Here is a 20,085-nt window from a genome sequence, read left to right as displayed (position 1 = left end):
AACTAGATTGACTTCAACTTCTGAATATTTCATCATGTGTATATTAAATGTTTTAGGAGGTTAATATTAAATGTTACAAATTGAATTTATAATGACTCTAACAGAGATCGTGGTTTTAGAACTCTTAAAGAGATTCTCATTACAGCAACCACAAGAAAGACATTTGATTGAAATTGACTAGATCCTTTCAAACATATGGACTGAAAGTTCCAGGAGGTTTGGTCTTACCATGCATCCTTAGAGACTTAAAGAACTGGGATATCTTTACTTCTGCAGGAGCCAGTTAGCATGCACGAACAGCAGTTGCATCTTGAATAGCCCAAAACACGCTGTCCTTGTCCCGATGCATAAAAAAACAGCCATGTCTTGGTAGTACCTGCTAGCGCTGACTGGCACAACATTCAAAACAGCTAAATCGGTCATAAGTCACAACTCCAGAAACACGTTTTTGGGGGTAAAAGTTAGCATTGTTAACGTATGTAGAGCCCCTGCAATCGTGAGCCATCTTATTACATTTCAAGGATCCCAAGATATTTAGTAAGCTACATGCCCTAGCGGGGTTAATAAAGCACTTATCCCACTCCGTCACTTTTCACTCTTAGAAACATTTTGGTGCAGAACTGATCTTACGAGACAGCTTTCTCCAACCAAATAAATAATTTTACTGAGTCCATTTATTCAGGGATCCCAAGATATTTAGCAAAGAGGTCAGAGATGTTGATGCTGCAACATTTAATTGAACGTTTGAAGTCCCAAACTATTTGTAAAAACAAAAATTTGGGAGAAGGGGGAGAAGTTCAATCACTTTTACAACTTTAATCCAACAATCCACATTTTTCTGGCTTATAAAAGCATAACAAATGTTTACACATACCTACAAAAATATAAGTGTATATTTGTTTTATTCATTTACTTACAAGAAACAGCTGAAAAGGTTGTTTTTCCCCCTCCAATGGTTTCCACTGACAAATGTAATATTAAACCATTTCAACATTTAAGAACCTGGTGCAAACTAACTTATTTAACATGCCACTAAACACGCACGTTCTTTTTCGCCCATTCACAGAGTTTCACACACAAGTACGTATGTGTATCCATAACAGACATTTACATTTCCAACAGAGTCCACAATTACAAATACTGCAATAGTTAAACTGGTGACATAGAATGGTGCGTGTCCTCTATACATTGTCACTGAGAATCCCAACAATACACTACTTGCCTGAAATAGTACTTGTTTGTAGTAAAAAAAAAAAAAAAAAAAAAAAAAAAAAAAAAAATACAACAGTTAAATCAGAAGCTAAAACAGTTGAAACTGCCAGTGTATAAAAGCCCTTTTCCTGTCTTTAAGAGGACCACTAATAATTCAAGGGAAGCAGCACCTAGGTTAAGTGTACTTTACACAAACTAGAAGTTTTCAATTTACTGCAGAAACTTTTTGAAGACTGTATTGAAATTCTTGTTAAGTCAAAAACTACAAAGAGTCACCTGACAATCTTTAAAATAAACTACTGACAGCAGACCACACACGTACTTGATCCCTGACGAAGGTAATTGACAAAGGTATGTAGGTAATCAAAATACAATGAAAAAAGGTATACATTTTTTTACAATATAAAACAGTGATGGCTTTACAGATGGAAGGTAAGACAGCAAGGATACACATACATTCACAAAAATATATATTTATATATTTAAATCAGAAATGCTTTGTGTCTTTACAGGTTTGCTCAGGCACATAAAATTGCAATACCAATTTTTCATCCCCGTTAGTGTTTGCTTTTCTTTGATTTCTTATGGGACCGATGTGGAGATCTGGATTGAGACCTCGATTTTTTGACAGATCTTTTAGGGGTCTTGGAACGAGATCTTCGAGATCTCTTGGGTGTCCTAGATGCTGAAGGTGACCTAAATTATCGCAGGTGAAAAACAAAAGGAAATAAAGTTAATTTGTTTTGAAATCCTATTTTTGAAAGCATCTACATCATTTTTAAACTCCAAGCATCAGACATACGTGCAATATACAATCTTTTGTACCAAGTTTTGCTTTTGTGGATGAGGAAAACAAGTTATAAGAAATAGAGGTCTACAATTATTTATTACAGCAATTTGTAGCAAAAAAATAATTCAAAAGTATTCATAACCTTTAATATTCTCTACAAGGTGCTAGAAATTTCAATAGGATAATGCAGAACAATGCTGGATTGTAGGTAAACATTCTTAGTATAAAAAGGTTAGGCATGATTGCTGTAGTTACCAACAAGTCAATATGGGAAAAAGTTAAGAGCTACCTGAAGACCTATCTGAAAATTATTTCCAAGCATTTGAGTATCCCAATTTCAACTATTGTTTCTATTATCAAGAAGTACAAGACTCATGGTACTGTCACAATGCTCCGTCGTTCTGAAAGAAAGAAGGATCTTTCACCAAGACCAAGTAGAAGAATTGTGAGGAAGGTTAATAACAATCTAAGACTGACTGCCAAAGACATTCAAAGTGAATTTGCTGTAAGTGAGACTGGGGTTTCCATTTCAACCACAGGTCAAGCATTGCATGGTGATGGTCTCAATGGTCAGAGGCCAAGTAAATAGCCACTCTTAGGAAAACATCACAAGGACAAATCTTTGCTAATTCCAGCATGGTACAGCTACATTTAAAAGACTAATGCAACGTGTAATACTAACTGGTTTGTTCATAAATGTGTATGCTCCCACACTGCCTTTTTAAATGCTGTACAATTTAAGAAATTAATTGAGAACAGAGGATATCAACCAAACAAAACTAGCATATTTATTAGTGACATTAGCAGCCATGTGTGCAAGTTAATAGTTTGATGGTGCAATATATATAAAATGTTTTGATAAAGCACATGTTTCACTAGTTAAACAGGAGAAGTACGCAAGGTAGTGATAATCTATTATAATAAGAAAACAGATAAATTAATGCACTTGAAGATTGTATTATTTGCACCGATAAAACAACAAAGCTGTCGCTTAGAACATGGTAACTTTATAGCTAGCTATTTGCTTCCGATACATTTGTTATAGACAGAATTTTGATAAAGCAATAATGATCTACCTGTTATGTGTTCATTTTTAGCGTGGGTTAAACCAAGGTTAACATTATAACAAAACCAGAGCCGCAATTCTCCAGGGAAGATTAAATTAGCATTTTATAGATCTTGAATAATATCTTGATAGGTAATTGCCGGTTATCATATAAAAGATATTGAATTAAATTTTTGGTCTATAAAAGAAACTTCATACCTTTAAATTGTATCCACATTATTTTGCTACAGTATTTTTACTCTACTGTCCAACACAACTTGCATTGTGGGCCTCACGCATATCTACATGGGGTGGTCCAAACCTCACTCATCTACAAATCAGGAAGTTGCATTAGCAATGGTTTCCCGCTTTATGAAACATACTAATACTATACGTGTAAAAAAAAAAAAAACTAATACCGGTAATTATGTACGTGTTCACTCCAGGTTGGTCATATACTGTAGCGTAAGGTATAAAAAAAAAACCTAGTAGCAAATTAAGAGTTTGGAGTAGCAAAATGCTGCCAAACATATGTTAACTTTGAGCCTTGCTACAACTGTATATTAACACTTTCCGGTCCCATGTCAAATAGACGTCAAGCACAGGTGTCTATACATTTTTTATTGGGAAAAACCCGTGAAAACCTGTATATGGCCCAGTGAGACCGACAGAAGCAGAGAAGCCGGGGGTGTATCCGAGCTATACACCTAGCCCCTGCACCACAGATAACACGGACACAAACAAAGAAGTTAGCTGCTTCCGCATCCAGTGCTCAAAGAATATCACAGACATTTGCAGAGCTTTTTAAGATGTTATAGTAATAAAATAATGACTTGGATTGCATTGAGGCGTTTAGTGATAAAAACGAGTGATTAGGAGAGGATTTATCAGAATGCTCAACTATGAAGAGGTATGTGAAAAATACAGCAAATAAGGGGTTGGGCTTGGCTGGAAATGCAGTACCGAGTGTCCTTTGTTATGCGGTGCCTTTTAAACATGTTTTACTCTTGGGGGAGAAAAAAAAAAAATCTTTTAAAAACAATGTGTGTAAAACAGCGTGTGTGAAAATAAACTGGACCTGGCGCGCCTGACAAGTGCTGAGGGTTAAGAAATTGTACACTGCCTAAAGGGCTACCTGTAAGCAAGAACATCGATTTTAGGTAACAAATAAATAAATAATAAATCAGCCAAAAGAAAATCAGCCAAGACAGGGAATTGCATAAAGCATCTGCTGTGTAAGGAACACAATGTTTATTATTCTACTGAAAACAAAAAAAAAGCCAACTGGTGTTATAATAAGGAACAGTTTTATCTCTCCAGTTCCAAAAAAGAAAAGCATGATAAAAACAGAATTAGTCTGGTGTGACACACACACACTCAGGAAATACCTTTTAGATGATTTTCTACTGGTATCTCTTGGCGAGTCTATATGAGAAGATCTGGAACGAGCACTGTCTTTTACATGGGACCTTTCTGAGCGTTCAGACCGTGGAGATGGAGACTTGCCTCTTCTACTGCTGCTCCGTGCTGGGCTGGGAGATGCACTGTGCCTTTGTTTCCTGAAAATAATGGAGAAGCACAGATTTATGAATCTACTTGAGATCATGTTTGCATATATGCCAGATCAATACACTGCCCTCTATGTAGCATTGTTTGAGAATTGTTTCCTGAAAATAATGGAGAAGCACAGATTTATGAATCTACTTGAGATCATGTTTGCATATATGCCAGATCAATACACTGCCCTCTATGTAGCATTGTTTGAGAATTGTTACCAAAAATCAGTTACCAGCATTCAGACTCCTAAAAAGTTATTCAAGCAACAATAAGCATCAAAGTCTAGATTTTGGAAAAGCACTTCATTTTCTAACTAGTTCTGCAACCTGTTCATGAAACTAACAAATCTAAACAAAGTTATTTAAAAAAGAAACGGTAGGGAACACAAAATAAAAACAGATTCAACAATTTATTTTTAAAAACTATAAACACGTAGACCTATAGCCTTTTTATGTGTCTTAAATTTCTCTAATCCAAAACAGTTGAAAAATGAAAGCTCAATTAGATACAAGAGCTATATAATGAATTCCGAGTTAAGCTACTTCAAAGTAATCCAGTTCTTATCAGAACCTAGAGGATACCACAGGGACCTGATGGAAAAGCAGCACTTTCTCCCAACAAAGCCACTGGCATTCAATGGTTGCAGATAGACTCTTATTTCATTCCCTAGTGAAAACTTAAAAAAAAAAAATCACTATCCTGTTTTGAGTGTTTCTGAAAAGTGATCTCTGTATTGTTCTTACGAGGTGCAGAATCTATACAAAAAAGTCAATATTATCACACCACAACTGATGAGATAAGGGACAAAGCCAGAAAGAGCGAATGAGAATCCATGCTGACATGTTCCTGAACATTGGCCCTGTGCATGGTCCCTCCGAGACATTCTGTAGCACGATCCTGAAGTCTGTACTATTCATTACCGAGCTAAAATATACCAAAGTGGTGATCAGTACTGAGACCCAAGCTGCATAAAAGCACAAAATAATGCATGCTGTGAGTGTTTAAGGTTTCTGTTTTAAAATCACATACATCTCAACTTTTAGTTGGCACTGAAAGGGCACTGCCAAAAGCACTCTGATATCTGTTACCCAGACAGGCCGCGGTCACCGAGTGACCGAGGTGCTGACATTAGGGCCTTATCGAGCACTATATTGTGCAATTTTTAATACTGACTTTGGATACTGTTTAAATTCTGGAAACCGTGTGTGTTTTTTTACGTATTAAATTTAAAAGCATGTACTGTATTACAGTACAACTGTCGTCTTTTAACAAGTAATATTTTCAGAATAATATCGTTCTGAATTAAAGTACTTCTGTTGAAAATATAGTACTGTACCAACAAAACCAATACATCTAAATGGAAGCCTACTTATTTTAAAACAGTCTGTTCAGATATGTATTTTTGATATTGTATCTTTGTGTTCCATGAAAAACAGACAAGGGTTGGAACGGCGAAAATTAAATAATCAGATAAGCGTCACACGTGTTTAACCATCACTGAAGTCAACATTTTATAGGGTTGGACATGCAAGTCCTGACTGTAGGTGCATTTGAGGTGCAAACTACTGAACTTGGCAACATGTAAATTCCCATTATGGTGAGAAAAATTATACTTAATTCAAGTTGTTGAGAATTAAAAGCAGCAAACCTTTCTTTCCTGGTTGGTGTGGATTCATCTTTTTCCTTTTTTTCTTTAGAACGAGATTCCAATTTCTCCTTATCCTTTTTGTCTCGCTCCTTTTCCCTTTCTTTTTCCTTTTCCTGAAATTAGTGAAGAAAAGCCAAAATAATTATGAATATATACATGTTCAAAAGAAGTTTAAAACTATGTTTTTTAGTTAAATACATTCTGTGATGTCAGATAGAAAGCAAAAACGCAAGCAAATTTCAGAAGTTAGTGCCACCTTGTGGTTAAAAGTTAAATGCTACCATCATGTGTAATGTCTCAAATTATGTATTTCAAACCAGTAATTTTAATACTAGCAATTGTTATTTATTTTAACAAACCCTTTGTAATAATTTGTCCCGATACTGTTCCGCGTGCTCCTGAATACTCTGTCCTGACTTCTTTGACCTTTTCCCCGATTCCAATTCATCTTGAAATTTAATAACTTTTAGCTGTAAAGAGAAATAGAATAGAATTACAATATTTTTTTTTTACATTCAAACTAGGTAATCGTAGTAGACAGTTCATCATAGTGAAAAAGTTATTCTCTAAATAATCTTCAGATTCACAGCTGTTTAGAAAGATATAATACGGTATATTTTCACTGGATATTTGTCCCGATACACAAGCCGAAAATCACGTTAGGTTAGTCGGACCTCAAACAGGTCAAATGTTCACTGGAGCGAAAGGGTTCAATGAACTGGGGTCCCATTAGTAATTATTTCACAATTAACTACATATCTTGAATTAAATTAACAAAAAACCTTCAATTAAATTAAGCATTACATTAATTAAAAATGAACTAACCCTGATTAGAAAACACCTGGTCTCTGCGCTTACCTCTATTTCTCGAAGTTTGGCCCGCTTCTCTTCACTCATTTCGGAGAACTTTGTAGACGATTTTGATTCAGAGGATTCATCTTTAATAGGGTTCGAGTATACCTGTTGGTCTCCTGAACGAGAACTTCGAGTGTCTTCTTCGTCTTCACTTTCCTCGTCTTCCCTGCTTTCAAAAGATAAGAGAAACAAATCCATGCATTTTTGTCCAGTTCTGTATGGTTACAAAAATCTATTTGGATTACTATATTTAGGCACAAAAAAAGCAAAAAGCACTGTTGTATATGATTGGGGATCATTCAAATAAGGAACACAGCTGTGAAATACACTGAAAAACAGGCCACAGACCAAAGCTGCCCTGTGCATCTGAGTACATTGATCCTTACAAACTGAATTTACCTGCACCAGATTGTTCACAATAACCACAGTGAAACTAGAGGAATTATAGAACTATCAATTAACGTGTCTAGCGATGCTTGTGAAACAGCAATCCATTTACATACTTCTCTTTTTTGGATTCTTCTGTCTGATCCAAGTCTTCCCATTTTGACGTGGTAATAGCTGCAGAACAAAGAAATAAAAAATCAGCAAGATCAAGATACAACGTTCATGCCAACCGCAGTGTAGAGATACCCACCCAAACTTGACGCAGAAATCTTTAACTAGACAATCCCTCTGAAAACTGAACACAATTTGTAGCAAATAGTTGATATTTGGCTTATTCTTTTTAAGCAAAGTGGGATCAAAGGTACTCTTACCCTGTGCTTCAAGTTCAGATTCATCCACCGCTTCCCATTTGGAAGGAGCCATTTTAAACGCTGGCTTTTTGGACTGGTTAAGTCGTTCCACTAGCAAGAAGAAATACATTATACATAAAACCGTGCAAAAAATATGCCTCTTGAACTGACCAATTTGTCTGCTGCAAAGGATGTAACCTTTTCAAAGCTACTGTATTTGGATGCTGCCATTAAGACACGTTATTGGCTGCCCCCCTCTAAAGTTCTAACAAACCCCTCAAAAGAACCACAGAATTCACTCACAAGGAACACCATCCAAGTAATCTCCAGCCAACTTTATTGGAACCCCATCTAAATCATCAATGGGCGTTCCATCAATGGGCGTTCCATCAATCGGTGCTCCTTCAATTGGCACTCCATCAACATCATCCAGTGGAGCACCATCAAGTTCTTCCTCGATTGGAGCTCCATCGATGTCTCCAACTGGTAATGGCTAATAAAGAAAAAGGTAATCGAATGGGGGGGTGATTACACATCGATGCTTAGCTGAATTAAACATTCTTTTCTGTCCAAATAAAATAACCTCCACTCTTTCCCTCAACAGTGCATTACCTGTACAAGGACAACTGGAACTGAAGCAGGAGAAAGAGACAGAGGTGGTGGCGAAGCTTCTGTTTCTACAGCAAGATTCACCAGTCCAAGGAATATATTCTGGAGTTTGATCAGAAAAGGCTCAGGATAAACAGTCCAATCCTCCCACGCTCTGAAGCAGGACATTACCCTTTGCTATTTGAAAAAGCAAACAATAAAATGGAATAGAATGATTAAAGTCAGCACAAGCTAAAGGTTTAAATAAATATGTATATAATAAAAACACACAAGAGGAATTAATGAAACAGACTGAATCTGAAATTAATTCTGAGCAAACTTGTATTTGATTTGGCTCGCTTTCTTTTTATGTGCAGCACAGCACCTTTCACGAATGCATTATACACAGAAAGTAAAAAGACAAGCTTCCCCAAGCTGTCCTGTCAGATCACAATAACAACTGACTTGGATTTAAACACCAGAAGGAGATGAAAGGCATGAAATTATAAATAACTGGTCAGCATTTTTTTTTCAATGGGCTCATCCAGTTGATATTTCCTGTAATAGCTGTATTTATTGCAGGAAGCACACTCTAACAGCCAGAGCAGGACCTCAGAGCAAGCTGTCAAACAAAGGAATTCCACAACAAGCAATGGCAGGGAAAAAATACTCAGATTAAATATTGCACGGGGTGGGAATTAAATTCTCATTTATCAGACACTACCCCATGCAGTAGTCTCGATTTACTAATCCGTCACCAGATCCTTTTTTTTTTTTTTCCCCCTCACAATAGAACCAATTATCAAAGGCAAAATAATACACCAATTAAAGGTACTGCTGAGACAAATAGATGCTACATACACAGATAGACAAAGCACAGGAACTAAAACAATATAGAATGAGAAAAAAAAAGGAAAAAACATATATACTACCTTGAAATGTTCGGATTGTAGGTGGCCTTGTATAGACCTGTATGTGGCATTGAGGTCTGAAAATATCTGGCACAGTTTGGATTCAAAGCTGCAAGCAAGCAAACAAACAGAGAAAACCTCAGCATGACAATCTTTAAATGCAGATTACACAAAAAACTTACAAAATAGAGTTTGCTTACTATTTTCTGTAATATGAAGCATTGGTGACTTTAGCTGAGGAGTTGTACAACATATCCGATACCAAGTACAACCGTGCAATCTGAAACAGAAACTCATGTAAACCATTTTAAACTTAACAGGAATTGTGGCCTTTAGATGAATAAAGTGCTGCAATGCATAATGTGTGTAGTTCTCTTTTCATTGTACCAAAAACAGCCCTAAATGGCAGGTGGCATAACCATAACCTTGATTCTGACACATCATAACTTGTCCCAAATAATGTCAAAAGTTTTATCACAACTGGAAATGCTGTTCTGAAAAGCATCTCTATAAATAACTCCTCAAATTCATTAAAAAAAAAAAGCCCTCACCTTTTTTGGCAGTGGAGTCTTCAGGATAGACAAAGACTCTGCAATACATTCCACTATTTCTTCAGCTGCGTCCGCGTGATTTAGACAGAATACCATGGCATCGCCAATATCATTTTTCCGAGGTGTCAGTGCACGCAAAATCTCCTCTAATTTGTCCCTTTGCCTAAATTATTGAAAATCAAAAACAGAAAAATAACCCTTTATGTTAACCCACAGAAGAGCGATCACATTTGCTTTTAATGAAGTCCTTACTGCGTCTGTGAATTAGTTCTACTGATCTCAATTTGTGAAGATAATGCTTTACAGTACAAATCAACTGAACTGAAATGTGATGAATAACTCCATAACAAGATTTCTGTTCATGCAGTCTTTTGTATTTCTAGTGTAGATTCACCAGTATTAGTTACACTTCTGTAAACCAAAAAGACATACTCTTCTTTTAGGGCCCCTTTCTTGCTGGGTTCCTCCTCTATTTCTGTTTCTTGATCGTCCTCCACTGTGCCATGCAGGTATGGATTTAATGGAGGTGGTTGCCACATTGATCCATTCTTAAACATTCGAAAGTCTTCGGTTCTCCATTTAGTTGGAGAATCTCCCTGGGAGAATCAGATTTAAAAAATCAAAGAATTGTGATTATTTGTAAGGATGTTTAAGCTATTAAAACATGAAGCTTTGCGTCTACATATAAATAACTACCTGTAAAATGGAATACAGCTTCCATCTGTAGTAAACATGGGCTGGACTCTGATTCTCAAAAAGAAACCTGTTGAGAAAAGTTAAAATATATATTTCTGGTATTTGCACTACAGGCATTGGAGCCTGAAAACACTAGGTCTAATAAAATAATGATAGAATCATCAAGCAGCTACAAAATACACTGCTAAACACATACCTGAACATGGAGTTGTTTATCTCTCTGTTCATGATTATAGCTTCAAACATAGGTCCTTCACGCACCACAAACTCGATCATTCGATGTATCAGAGAAAGTAAATTCCTATAAAAAAAACACAGTTAAAGCAAACCGATTCAGAATCTTCAGTCTCCATTTAAGAAACACCCATCTATGTTTCTACTAGGCTAATGTAATCACCTTGGCCGTCCTCCAAATTTAAGCTTTTCATTCATTAATTTGGCATGCAATGCCAATTGCTAGACCCGAATGACACAGCTTTAAAATACAACATTAAGTTACAATGGTTAAACATGTTCTATAAATACTGGAAAGAAATATGCAACCGTGAATAAAACATATTACTAAATAACTGCATTGCTTAAAAAGGAAAGGCGGCCAAGATGCTGCTTGATAAATATTTGACTACAAATTCTAAAAACTAAAGAAAATCAATTAGAACAGAGAGAAAGGGGGTGCATCAAGGAATGCATTTTACGGTACATGTGCAAATTTACTGGTGAGAAACTGCAAAAACTACATTTAAAAGACCATCACTAAACTATCTTGCAATTAGAAATGCACAAGTCAATTATTCGGTAAGAGCCTTCCATAGCAAGCAGGTAACAGCCAGGGTTAAACTGGAGAAACAGCTGCTTGATCCTATGCCAACTGCTGCTCTTTCTAAGCTTGTGTCTGGCAGCAATCAGCACAAATTCATGCAGTCATTTCTTCAACTGGAGTGGCAAGTTAGCCCAATTAACAATTCTCTCGCTAATCAATTTGCGCATCTCTACTTGCAATACACGTCTGTAAAGAAATCAAACTGTTGCACAACGGGAGGTCGGGTGCTAAGCTCCCAGTTTGTTGTCTTTTTTCATCTTTTAATGAGAAAGTTCAGATTCGACAGAATGATAGATTTTATTATTATATACTTATTCTAAGAAATAAATAATAATATATTGATTAAAATCGCAACTTTGAAAAAAAAACCTTTAATATTAGACTAAACATGTTCTCATCATACTACTTCAGACAGAACTATAAAATAATAACAAAAGTAACCATTACTCAATTGTTCGTGAAAAGCCACCTCTAATTATCTTAGTGAAAATGTGTTTTTTTTTTTTTTTTTTTTTTTTTTTACACATTACTAGATATTAACTGGCACACATATTCAGTGCTTTTCTCCCCCCCCAAAGAAATTCAAAACAGACACTGCTTTGTGATTTTAAATACTGTAAAAGCTGTGTCACTCAATGCAATTCTGTAATTTAAACATTTAAACAACCAAAGCAGTATAGGATTGTTGGCCTGAATAGGCTAAATTTAGTAACAAGCCTCAGCAGCTTTTTCTTTGTTTTTACTAAATTTGACCACAGTGTTTATAAATGCATGGCAATTAACACATGGTGACAAAGAAAGGACATCATCTAAACCAGGGGTCTCCAACCCTGGTCCTGGAGAGCTACTGTGGCTTCTGGTTTTCATTTCAACCAATCCCTGAGTTACTTAACTGAACCAACTTTTGGCTTAATTAGTCCAGATTAACAGGTGTTCCAGATCATTAGCCACTGATGATGTAAAGACACCTATAAAACCCGCTGGATAGGGGCTCTCCAGGACCACGGTTCCCCTGATCTTGACCATAAAAGTGACGTGTATTTAAGAGTAATTTGGGGAATGCATAAATTAGCCTAAAGTGGCCAACAAAACAACAAATGATGCATTTTATTTAAAAACACAAATCACATTTATTGGAGCCGATCGTACCAATGTCAGGTAAAAATCTGTATACTTTCCCAATCCATCCCAAGACGCTTTTCTGGTCCCCCGCTGCTGCAGACAGCTCAACTTGTGCTGCTCACCAAGGCCAATGTCAAAGGTCATACAGAATAAGGGGATTGGAATCATCTTGCTGCATGGCAAGTTTGTGTTTACCATGCTTGGCAGACAGAGGCCAGGTGGGTTTCAGTTGGGATGAGCAATAGCATTTGTAGGTACTTCTTTCCTGCCAGTTCTTTAATACTACATAGAAACATTACCTTTTATTTTTACTCTATTAAAAGTACAAGGACAATTATTACTTTATTTGAAATTACAGAGCGTTATTATCTCACTGTGCTTCGTTGTCACCAAGGATGCTACTTTTAAACAACATATTGGTTTAGTTTACTACTAAATATTTTAGAAAAAAAAACAAAAAAACTATTAAGTCACACTGAACAGGTGACAAGTGACAAGGCTGTATCTTTTACCTCTGGTTTCTGCCTAGTCTTATCCACGCAACGACGGCTGTACTTTGATTTATCTTTACATGTTTGGCATTCAAGTACCAGTGTATTTATTTGTGCAGTTCTCAACTAAGGAACTAAAGTATCAGCAATGCACCAAGCTCCTCTACCAGGAACATCATGCCAAATTAATACTTTGAGACGTGCGAAAAATAAACTGGGTAGATGACCTTGCTTGCTTTATGATAAAGTTGTCTGATTCATTTTTCCTCTACAGGAAAAAGATAAGCAGTCTGCATGTTTCAAATGACAATTTATATACTACCTACATATGTTAGTACAAAATACATAATTATACATTTTGTAAATCTAAAGCAGATTTAATGTGCACAGTGTTAGTGTTTTAAATTAATTTCGACTTTTAGTTCACCTTGTATTCAAGTGCTCTTCTCAATGCACTGTAGTGTACTTCGCCACAATTTGAATTTTACAACTGAAAACAGTTTTACTGAAGCGGTTGCCGCGTCACCTTGTTTAGTATTGGAGGAGGGCATTGTGTAAATGTCAAGTACTGTTTATGAACGATGTCGTTCAGTTTACAGGTTTATAAAAAAAAGTGTCATTAAAAAACATATGAGACTATCAACAAAGAATTGAAGGCTAATTATGGAAACATGTAGTAAACTGATAAAGCAGTATGTTAGTATAAACAAGATAAGGCCAATTCAAGTGTTTAAGTAGAATCAGCATGCAGCAACTTACTCATTTTATTAGTACAGATATTTTTAAAGACTGGGGAATCTACTGTATTTTGAAAAGGTGACTATGTAAAAAGAACTATTGCTCACCCAAACCACCCTCCAGTAGCATGCAATTTCCAATTTTTGTTTTTTAACTTTAGTGAAAATGGGATATTTTCTACATTTTACATCAATTTAAAAAAAGAAAAACATGTACCTTTCTGTTGGGATAACCACTTTGACTATGGCTTGCGACAGAGTCTGTATATGAAGTCACATCAGATAATAAACATAGAATATGTGAGTATTGTTAACAAGCAACAAGCAAAATATAAAAACGCATTTAAAAAAACTGCATAATAACTTTCCTTACTGCTGTCAGTTATAACACTTTGTCTTAGAGGTAAGCTATGTTTAACTACCTGCATTTAAATTATGAATGACCTAAAAGTATATATACCAAAATTCTGCATAAGATCATGACTGAAGAAGTTGAAATGGAATATAATGCACAGCTTTGTAAAAATAAGACTTTTTCCCCAGCAAACTTGGTTACTGATCAAAATGCTATTACACCCATCAAAAACTACTTCAGCATGAACTTTATATATCAATCTATTTCACCGGTTAATTCATATTTTCTATGGAAACATTTGTAACATTAAACTGATGCAGCTTACTTTATATACATGAATACATTTAAGTATATCCTATAACAATTTACAAATCCAAGCAACCCATTTCTATCTACTAAAAACAATAAACAGACAAACTAGAATGGTCTAACTTTCTCTCATACTTACCATTCTACTACGTAGATAAAGCTATTCAGATCATATTAACTCTAATTCATTACAAAGCCAGAGAAGTTAACTCAGCTGGCATTTTCTTTGCCTGCCTGCCCCCCCCTTTCTCAATATTTTTGACTATGTATTAAATCACAGAAAATGCAGTGTACAGCTGTACAGTAAAGTTTAGTTTGGAACCTAAGAATTTCTGGACAGAATGCACAGAAATGCAAAGGGAGTGTTCTTAATTGAAAGAAAGTGTACAAAAAAATCCCTTTTACAAATTTGCTTTTGCTTTAATAGAAATTGAACATGTACTTAAGACTATAAAGGCCTGAAGTATAAAAGTATAACATTTTAACTCTTGTGCAGAACATGTGGAATTACCTTATCAAACTCCTCTTTGCTTTTGGGTGGGGCCAACATAGCAGCATTGGGGTTCTTCAACCTCTCCCTTGGCTGTGCGTTAAAGGGCAGCCCCGAAGGAGGTGGTGGGAGAGTGTGCTCCATCATCGAGGGCGGAATGTATATTGGGTGGGGTGGGATTGGTACAGCTTTACCCCATCCCAATTTCATTTCAAAAGACACGATCACCTTTCCTGTAATGAACGGTGGAACTTTATTTCGAAGTACTTTAATAAATGTAATTAAAATACCTAGAAATAAAATATATAGTAACGCTTGTTTCATCCAAAAGTATTTATGTATTTAAACGTGACTTATTCTTGGCATTACTATCATACTCTGAAACAAATCATTGGAAAGCAAATAAAACAGGGTAAATACAAGTATCCATAGTGTATAAAAAGGTAGCGATAATTGCTTTTCAAATACATTCTTATGGTTCAGCCAAACCAGGGCTTGTTTTGAATTGTTTCAGCTCTTAAGAGTTGGAGATTTCAAGTTAACTATACAATTGTTCAAGTAACTTGAAATCTGGAACTTTTTAGGAGCTGAGAACAACTAAAAAAGGTCTAATTTAGCAAATCAGTTCAATTAAGGGTTTAGTTAAGTAATTAAGAGCTAAATCTTATATTAGAAATAAAAAATAAATACTGGCAAGCCTTACCATTTAAATGTTTTAATGCTCTTTCTGCATCTTTTCTGTTCATGAATGCGACAAAACCACAGTTCCTTTCTCTGGCTCGCTCTTCATCAGTTCGTGGCCACATTATTTTTACACTGGCTAAAGGACCAAAACGACCAAACTCCTGACAAAGCATTTCTTCGTTCATCTACACAACGTAAAAAAATAAAAACAATTTGGCAACTATACTAAAAGTTTAAATTAGGCTTTTCTAATTATTCATCGGCTTGTAAAAATGTAACCACCAGAATGCAAACCCTGAATATATATGCTAACTTTAAATGTTCTTAATTTAAGACGTGTGAAACGGTCTTCAAAATGTTGACGCTAGAAATGTTAGTGCTCTTAAGTAAAGGAAAACATGTGCTTAGGAAGCTAAATATTCAAAGGCTATTCTTAGATGTCCCATGAAGCCTACGCATTATCCAATTACCTGAGGATTTATATTTCCAAGATATAAATTAGTTGTAGAGGGATCTCCTACATCATGAGAACCAGGTGCAGACTCATCAAGCACTAGAGAAAATGTTTTAAATAAAACAAATTATTTTTAGAGCTAATAATTTTAGGTATACAAAATGTAAATGTAAGAATGGCTCAAAGAAATTCAAATAAATTACCACTGGATGGGCGGTTTCTTCTTGAAGAACCATCTGCTAAAAGAAGTAAAAAAAAGGCAATGTAAATTGTATTTACCCTTCGAACAGTATTTACACCGCAGCACTATAGGCAAAGTCAACTGGTGGAGAATAAATAAATCTCATATATGTTTTTTTTTTTTTTAAGAAAACAAATTATTTCTTACAAGGTCGCCGAGAGTCCATGTCCGATGAGAAAGGCTCAAATCTACTGATCCGTCCCTTCATCTTATGTCGCTCGTCTCGCTCTTCTTGAATTCTAGTTTTAATTAATAAAAAGAAATGTAAACAATTTGTTTTTTTGTTTTGTTTTTTAAATACATAAATAATCTTTTAAAAAATATTTGCAGAAAACGTACTGTTTTAATTCTTCTTTAAAGAGCTCCAAATTACTCTTCTTCTTCTCCTTTTCTGCTTTCTTAGCCTATGAAAATAAATCAGCATGTAGGGTTAATTGCATTGATAATTAAATCAGACTAACCTTGACCCTTATCTTAACCCTAATCACGGTTTTATCTTGAGGTTATTTCTATCCAAGGTTTGTATTATTGAGGTTTACAAGCTTTTACAAATGCAATGCAGAACTTTTGTAAATAGCTGAACAAAACTCCTGGTAGCAAAGGGCTCCTTCCAAATCACTTACAGCCTTTGTATCTACTGAAAAGAAATGTTGTTGAGGTTTTTCTGATGGTGCTAAGCTTTTTGCTTCTGAAAATCGAGTCTGTGGTCTGTACAGCTTTCCTTTCTTCTTATCTGCTTCAGCTTCTTCTGCAAAATAAGAAACAAAAAGCCATTTACGTGGATTTAAAAGCTGCTTCACATCCTGCAAACATCCCATGTAGGGCTTGCATTACAAACTGGACTTCTAAAACTGTATTTTGCATCAAATCTAGGCCTGACATACTATCTTACAACCCTCTTCAAAAAAAAAAAAACACACACTAGAATACAAGTTTTTTTCCTCCCCAGCAATAACTATCCAAGTTTATCTGGCAACAAACAGTCCAAAGCAAATGTGGGGGGAAAAAAATGGTTTTACACGTACCTGCTCTTTAGGTTGAAAGTAAACATTAAATTACATGGGATGATAGTGTGACGACAGCACAATATCATCTCCAAGATCATTACTGCCCAAAACAGTATACCACATCCAAATAAAGCATTTTGAAAATACCCAAATACAGTGTATTTTCTTTAACCAACTCTTGATTTAGTTTCAATCGATTAGTTGTTTCATGGAGCACAGTTTTTTGCAAAAAATTCTTTGTATACCAAAAATGTGGCATTATTACCTTTGGATGCATTGGCAATCCCTCCTCTTACGAAAGCCTTTACTTTGTTTGCATCTCCGCCTTCAAATACAGCAAGGAATTCCTCATAAATCTCTGCGGCTGCTCTCTCATCCTCCTTTAAGAAAGAAACTGCCTAAATACAGCAATAGCTCAATATGCTCACCACAATGGAGCTATGTTTCATTCCTTGTTTTTATAACTAATTTTATATCTTCAAAATCAGGTTTTAATACTTCTGGATTCAGATGTGTACAGAACGTAATTCAGAATCTGCAGAAGATCAAATCGACACTTTAATTAAACCCTTACCTTCTTTTTAATGTCATCTTGTTCTTTTTTACTGAGGGTCCTCTTTGCCACAGCCATCTTACCAATGCTGAAGGACTTTAACTTGCTCTCCAAAACAGCCTGCAGCAGAAACAAAACATAAAATGCCAAATCAAAAACAATGAAGCAAAGAACACCTTTTCTGTTTTCTGGATTTTCCTGTAGGATATATAACAGTTACAAATCACTGTAATGACTGATGAAGACAAGTAGCCTATACACTCTACTACAGCTACAGTATAAGTTTACAACCACTTCAAGAAGAACAAGGTAGATAGTTTAAGCTACATGCATTCATTGTGCAGAAAGATGGTACAGATTGATAAAAAGGCAATACTCCACACTTCTAACAATGCAAATTATAACTTATTTTGTTACTTTTAAAAAAAAAAAACATCCAGTAGAAATTGTCAGTGTAATTTTGCTAATTCTGTCTTCAACTCAGGTACTATGATTTAAGGACAAACGTGGCCCAGCAGTCATACCCACATTCAAACTCTAACAATTGTTTTTAATATTTCCACTCAATTATTTTGCCAACCATCACCACATAGGCAGGTTGTAAAGGCTGTATCATTTATGAAAACTCCAGTTATTTTCATTACATGAGCTGCTACTTGCTCCTCTGTGTTTGTAATGACAAGTATACTTTATGCCTGCCACACTGCAAGAGGCTTTCTGTACAGCATGATCCTTTAAGAACTACAGACAGCTTTGTAATCAATTTTCGTAAACTTAAGGATATATTTATAACAGAAAACCTCACCGGCATGTCTCAACTTAAAATCAGTTACACTGCTACCACTAGAACAGTACTTAACCACAAATATCAGACAGCAGCTCCCAACCAGTTCCAAAGCATGTTTTAATGCGCAGCCTCTGAACGCATGGACATTTGGACACCAGAATGGGTCCAGATAACATTTAGAAAATGCTTGCATTATGTACAACATTAAAAAGGGGCAATGCAAGCACTGAAGTGGCAGCAATGAAGTAGAGGTCCTTCATGTAACATACGAACTTGCAGTTTCCTGACCAGGTCAAAGCAAGCTAAGCTTTATCGTTGTCAATAGTTGACTGGTGGTTATTTTCCACACACGCACACATGAACTTAACAACAAAATGTGGTGGGAAAATGTATGTATTTATCCAAGTAGAACAAAGAAACATAAAAATAAGGGCCATAAACGCTCGGCCATTTCTGCACGACCGCACAATGATCACACAGGAGGACTCACATAAACCAGGTCACCGAACCATAAAACAATGTACAATAACGTCAAAATCGTTACAAGAATCGCAATATAATCTGCACATATTCCTCGCTTGAGAGTATATTAATGAAATATTCCCATTTTGATTAATTTACCTTAGCGCTGACTTTCTGCGCACCAAGAGTTTTGTCAGCCATCTTGATTCTTTCTCCGCCCTAGTCGACTACCGAATGCTAGATGACAACTGGGAAAACGTGTAGAGGCTTCGCTTAATCTACTGCCGAAAAGTGGATGAGTACCACGCCAAAAGCAGATTTTATGAATTGGAGGGAGTTCCAAAGAAATGTGCTGTTTTGATGTCAACCACTAATCCTCGAAAAACAAAATCACTGATCGACAGGTGTTAATAGAAGACAATATGAGAACTATCAATTTTCCAAACGTACCGGTCATATCCCTCCCTCATTTCCTGTTCCAACCAAATAAAGACGCGGCTTGGCTTTATAGGTCGAGAGCAATACAGGCAGCCATGAATAGAGCAATAGTTTTCCATCGCTGTTATGCATTATTATTAATAGTACAATGCTGTACAATTAATTGCAGTTCTAGCTTTTTCCACAGGAGGGCTAATTGATATGTAAAACATACTACTTACTGTGTATAAGAAATGGTTTCATGGTGTCAAGTATGAATTTATTATATTATTACATCATTGTATTATTTGATTAAATTAAAGCATTCCTTACTTATTTAGCATTAGAAGCACGAACAGTCTTTATTTATTGTGTTGAGGATCTTTTGGATCTTGGCTTGTTTTTTTTTAATCCTTTTGGCTTATGTCTTCTTTAGGCATTAGCATTTTTGTGCTTCAATTTTTTTTTTTTATTTAAATATAATTTTATCTAGAATTTATGATTGATTGTTTGAAGTTGTCTGATAAGTATGATGATGATTTAAAAGACTGTTCCCTTGAGGTATA

At 35.6% G+C, this 20,085-nt stretch overlaps 1 protein-coding gene across 5 annotated transcripts; it reads right to left on the bottom strand.

The window, feature by feature from the left end:
• Positions 1 to 1,257: 1,257 nt before the first annotated feature.
• Positions 1,258 to 19,358, bottom strand: LOC121326532 (U2 snRNP-associated SURP motif-containing protein-like). Of its 5 annotated transcripts, none has more exons than XM_041269864.1 (26): positions 19,262 to 19,358; positions 17,875 to 17,973; positions 17,566 to 17,680; positions 16,917 to 17,041; positions 16,633 to 16,697; positions 16,441 to 16,532; positions 16,256 to 16,291; positions 16,069 to 16,151; positions 15,618 to 15,783; positions 14,936 to 15,147; positions 13,978 to 14,021; positions 10,787 to 10,891; positions 10,591 to 10,657; positions 10,327 to 10,490; positions 9,895 to 10,057; positions 9,544 to 9,623; positions 9,365 to 9,452; positions 8,457 to 8,630; positions 8,148 to 8,337; positions 7,866 to 7,955; positions 7,611 to 7,668; positions 7,111 to 7,276; positions 6,612 to 6,722; positions 6,253 to 6,365; positions 4,436 to 4,606; positions 1,258 to 1,908 (listed from the first exon to the last, which is right to left on the bottom strand). In XM_041269864.1, exons 1-26 carry the CDS (start codon positions 19,301 to 19,303, stop codon positions 1,770 to 1,772), a joined length of 2,958 nt encoding a protein of 985 aa, XP_041125798.1. In that variant the 5' UTR covers positions 19,304 to 19,358; the 3' UTR covers positions 1,258 to 1,769. The 5 variants fall into 5 exon arrangements, with proteins under 5 accessions (XP_041125798.1, XP_041125799.1, XP_041125800.1 ...); XM_041269865.1 differs by having other exon boundaries at positions 7,111 to 7,273; XM_041269866.1 differs by having other exon boundaries at positions 16,256 to 16,288.
• Between the last annotated feature and the right edge of the window lie 727 nt (positions 19,359 to 20,085).

Source organism: Polyodon spathula, chromosome 14, assembly GCF_017654505.1.
Source record: "Polyodon spathula isolate WHYD16114869_AA chromosome 14, ASM1765450v1, whole genome shotgun sequence".
Taxonomy (NCBI): domain Eukaryota; kingdom Metazoa; phylum Chordata; class Actinopteri; order Acipenseriformes; family Polyodontidae; genus Polyodon; species Polyodon spathula.
Note: the sequence above shows the minus strand (reverse complement) of the source record. Positions and strands in the feature narration are given on the sequence as shown.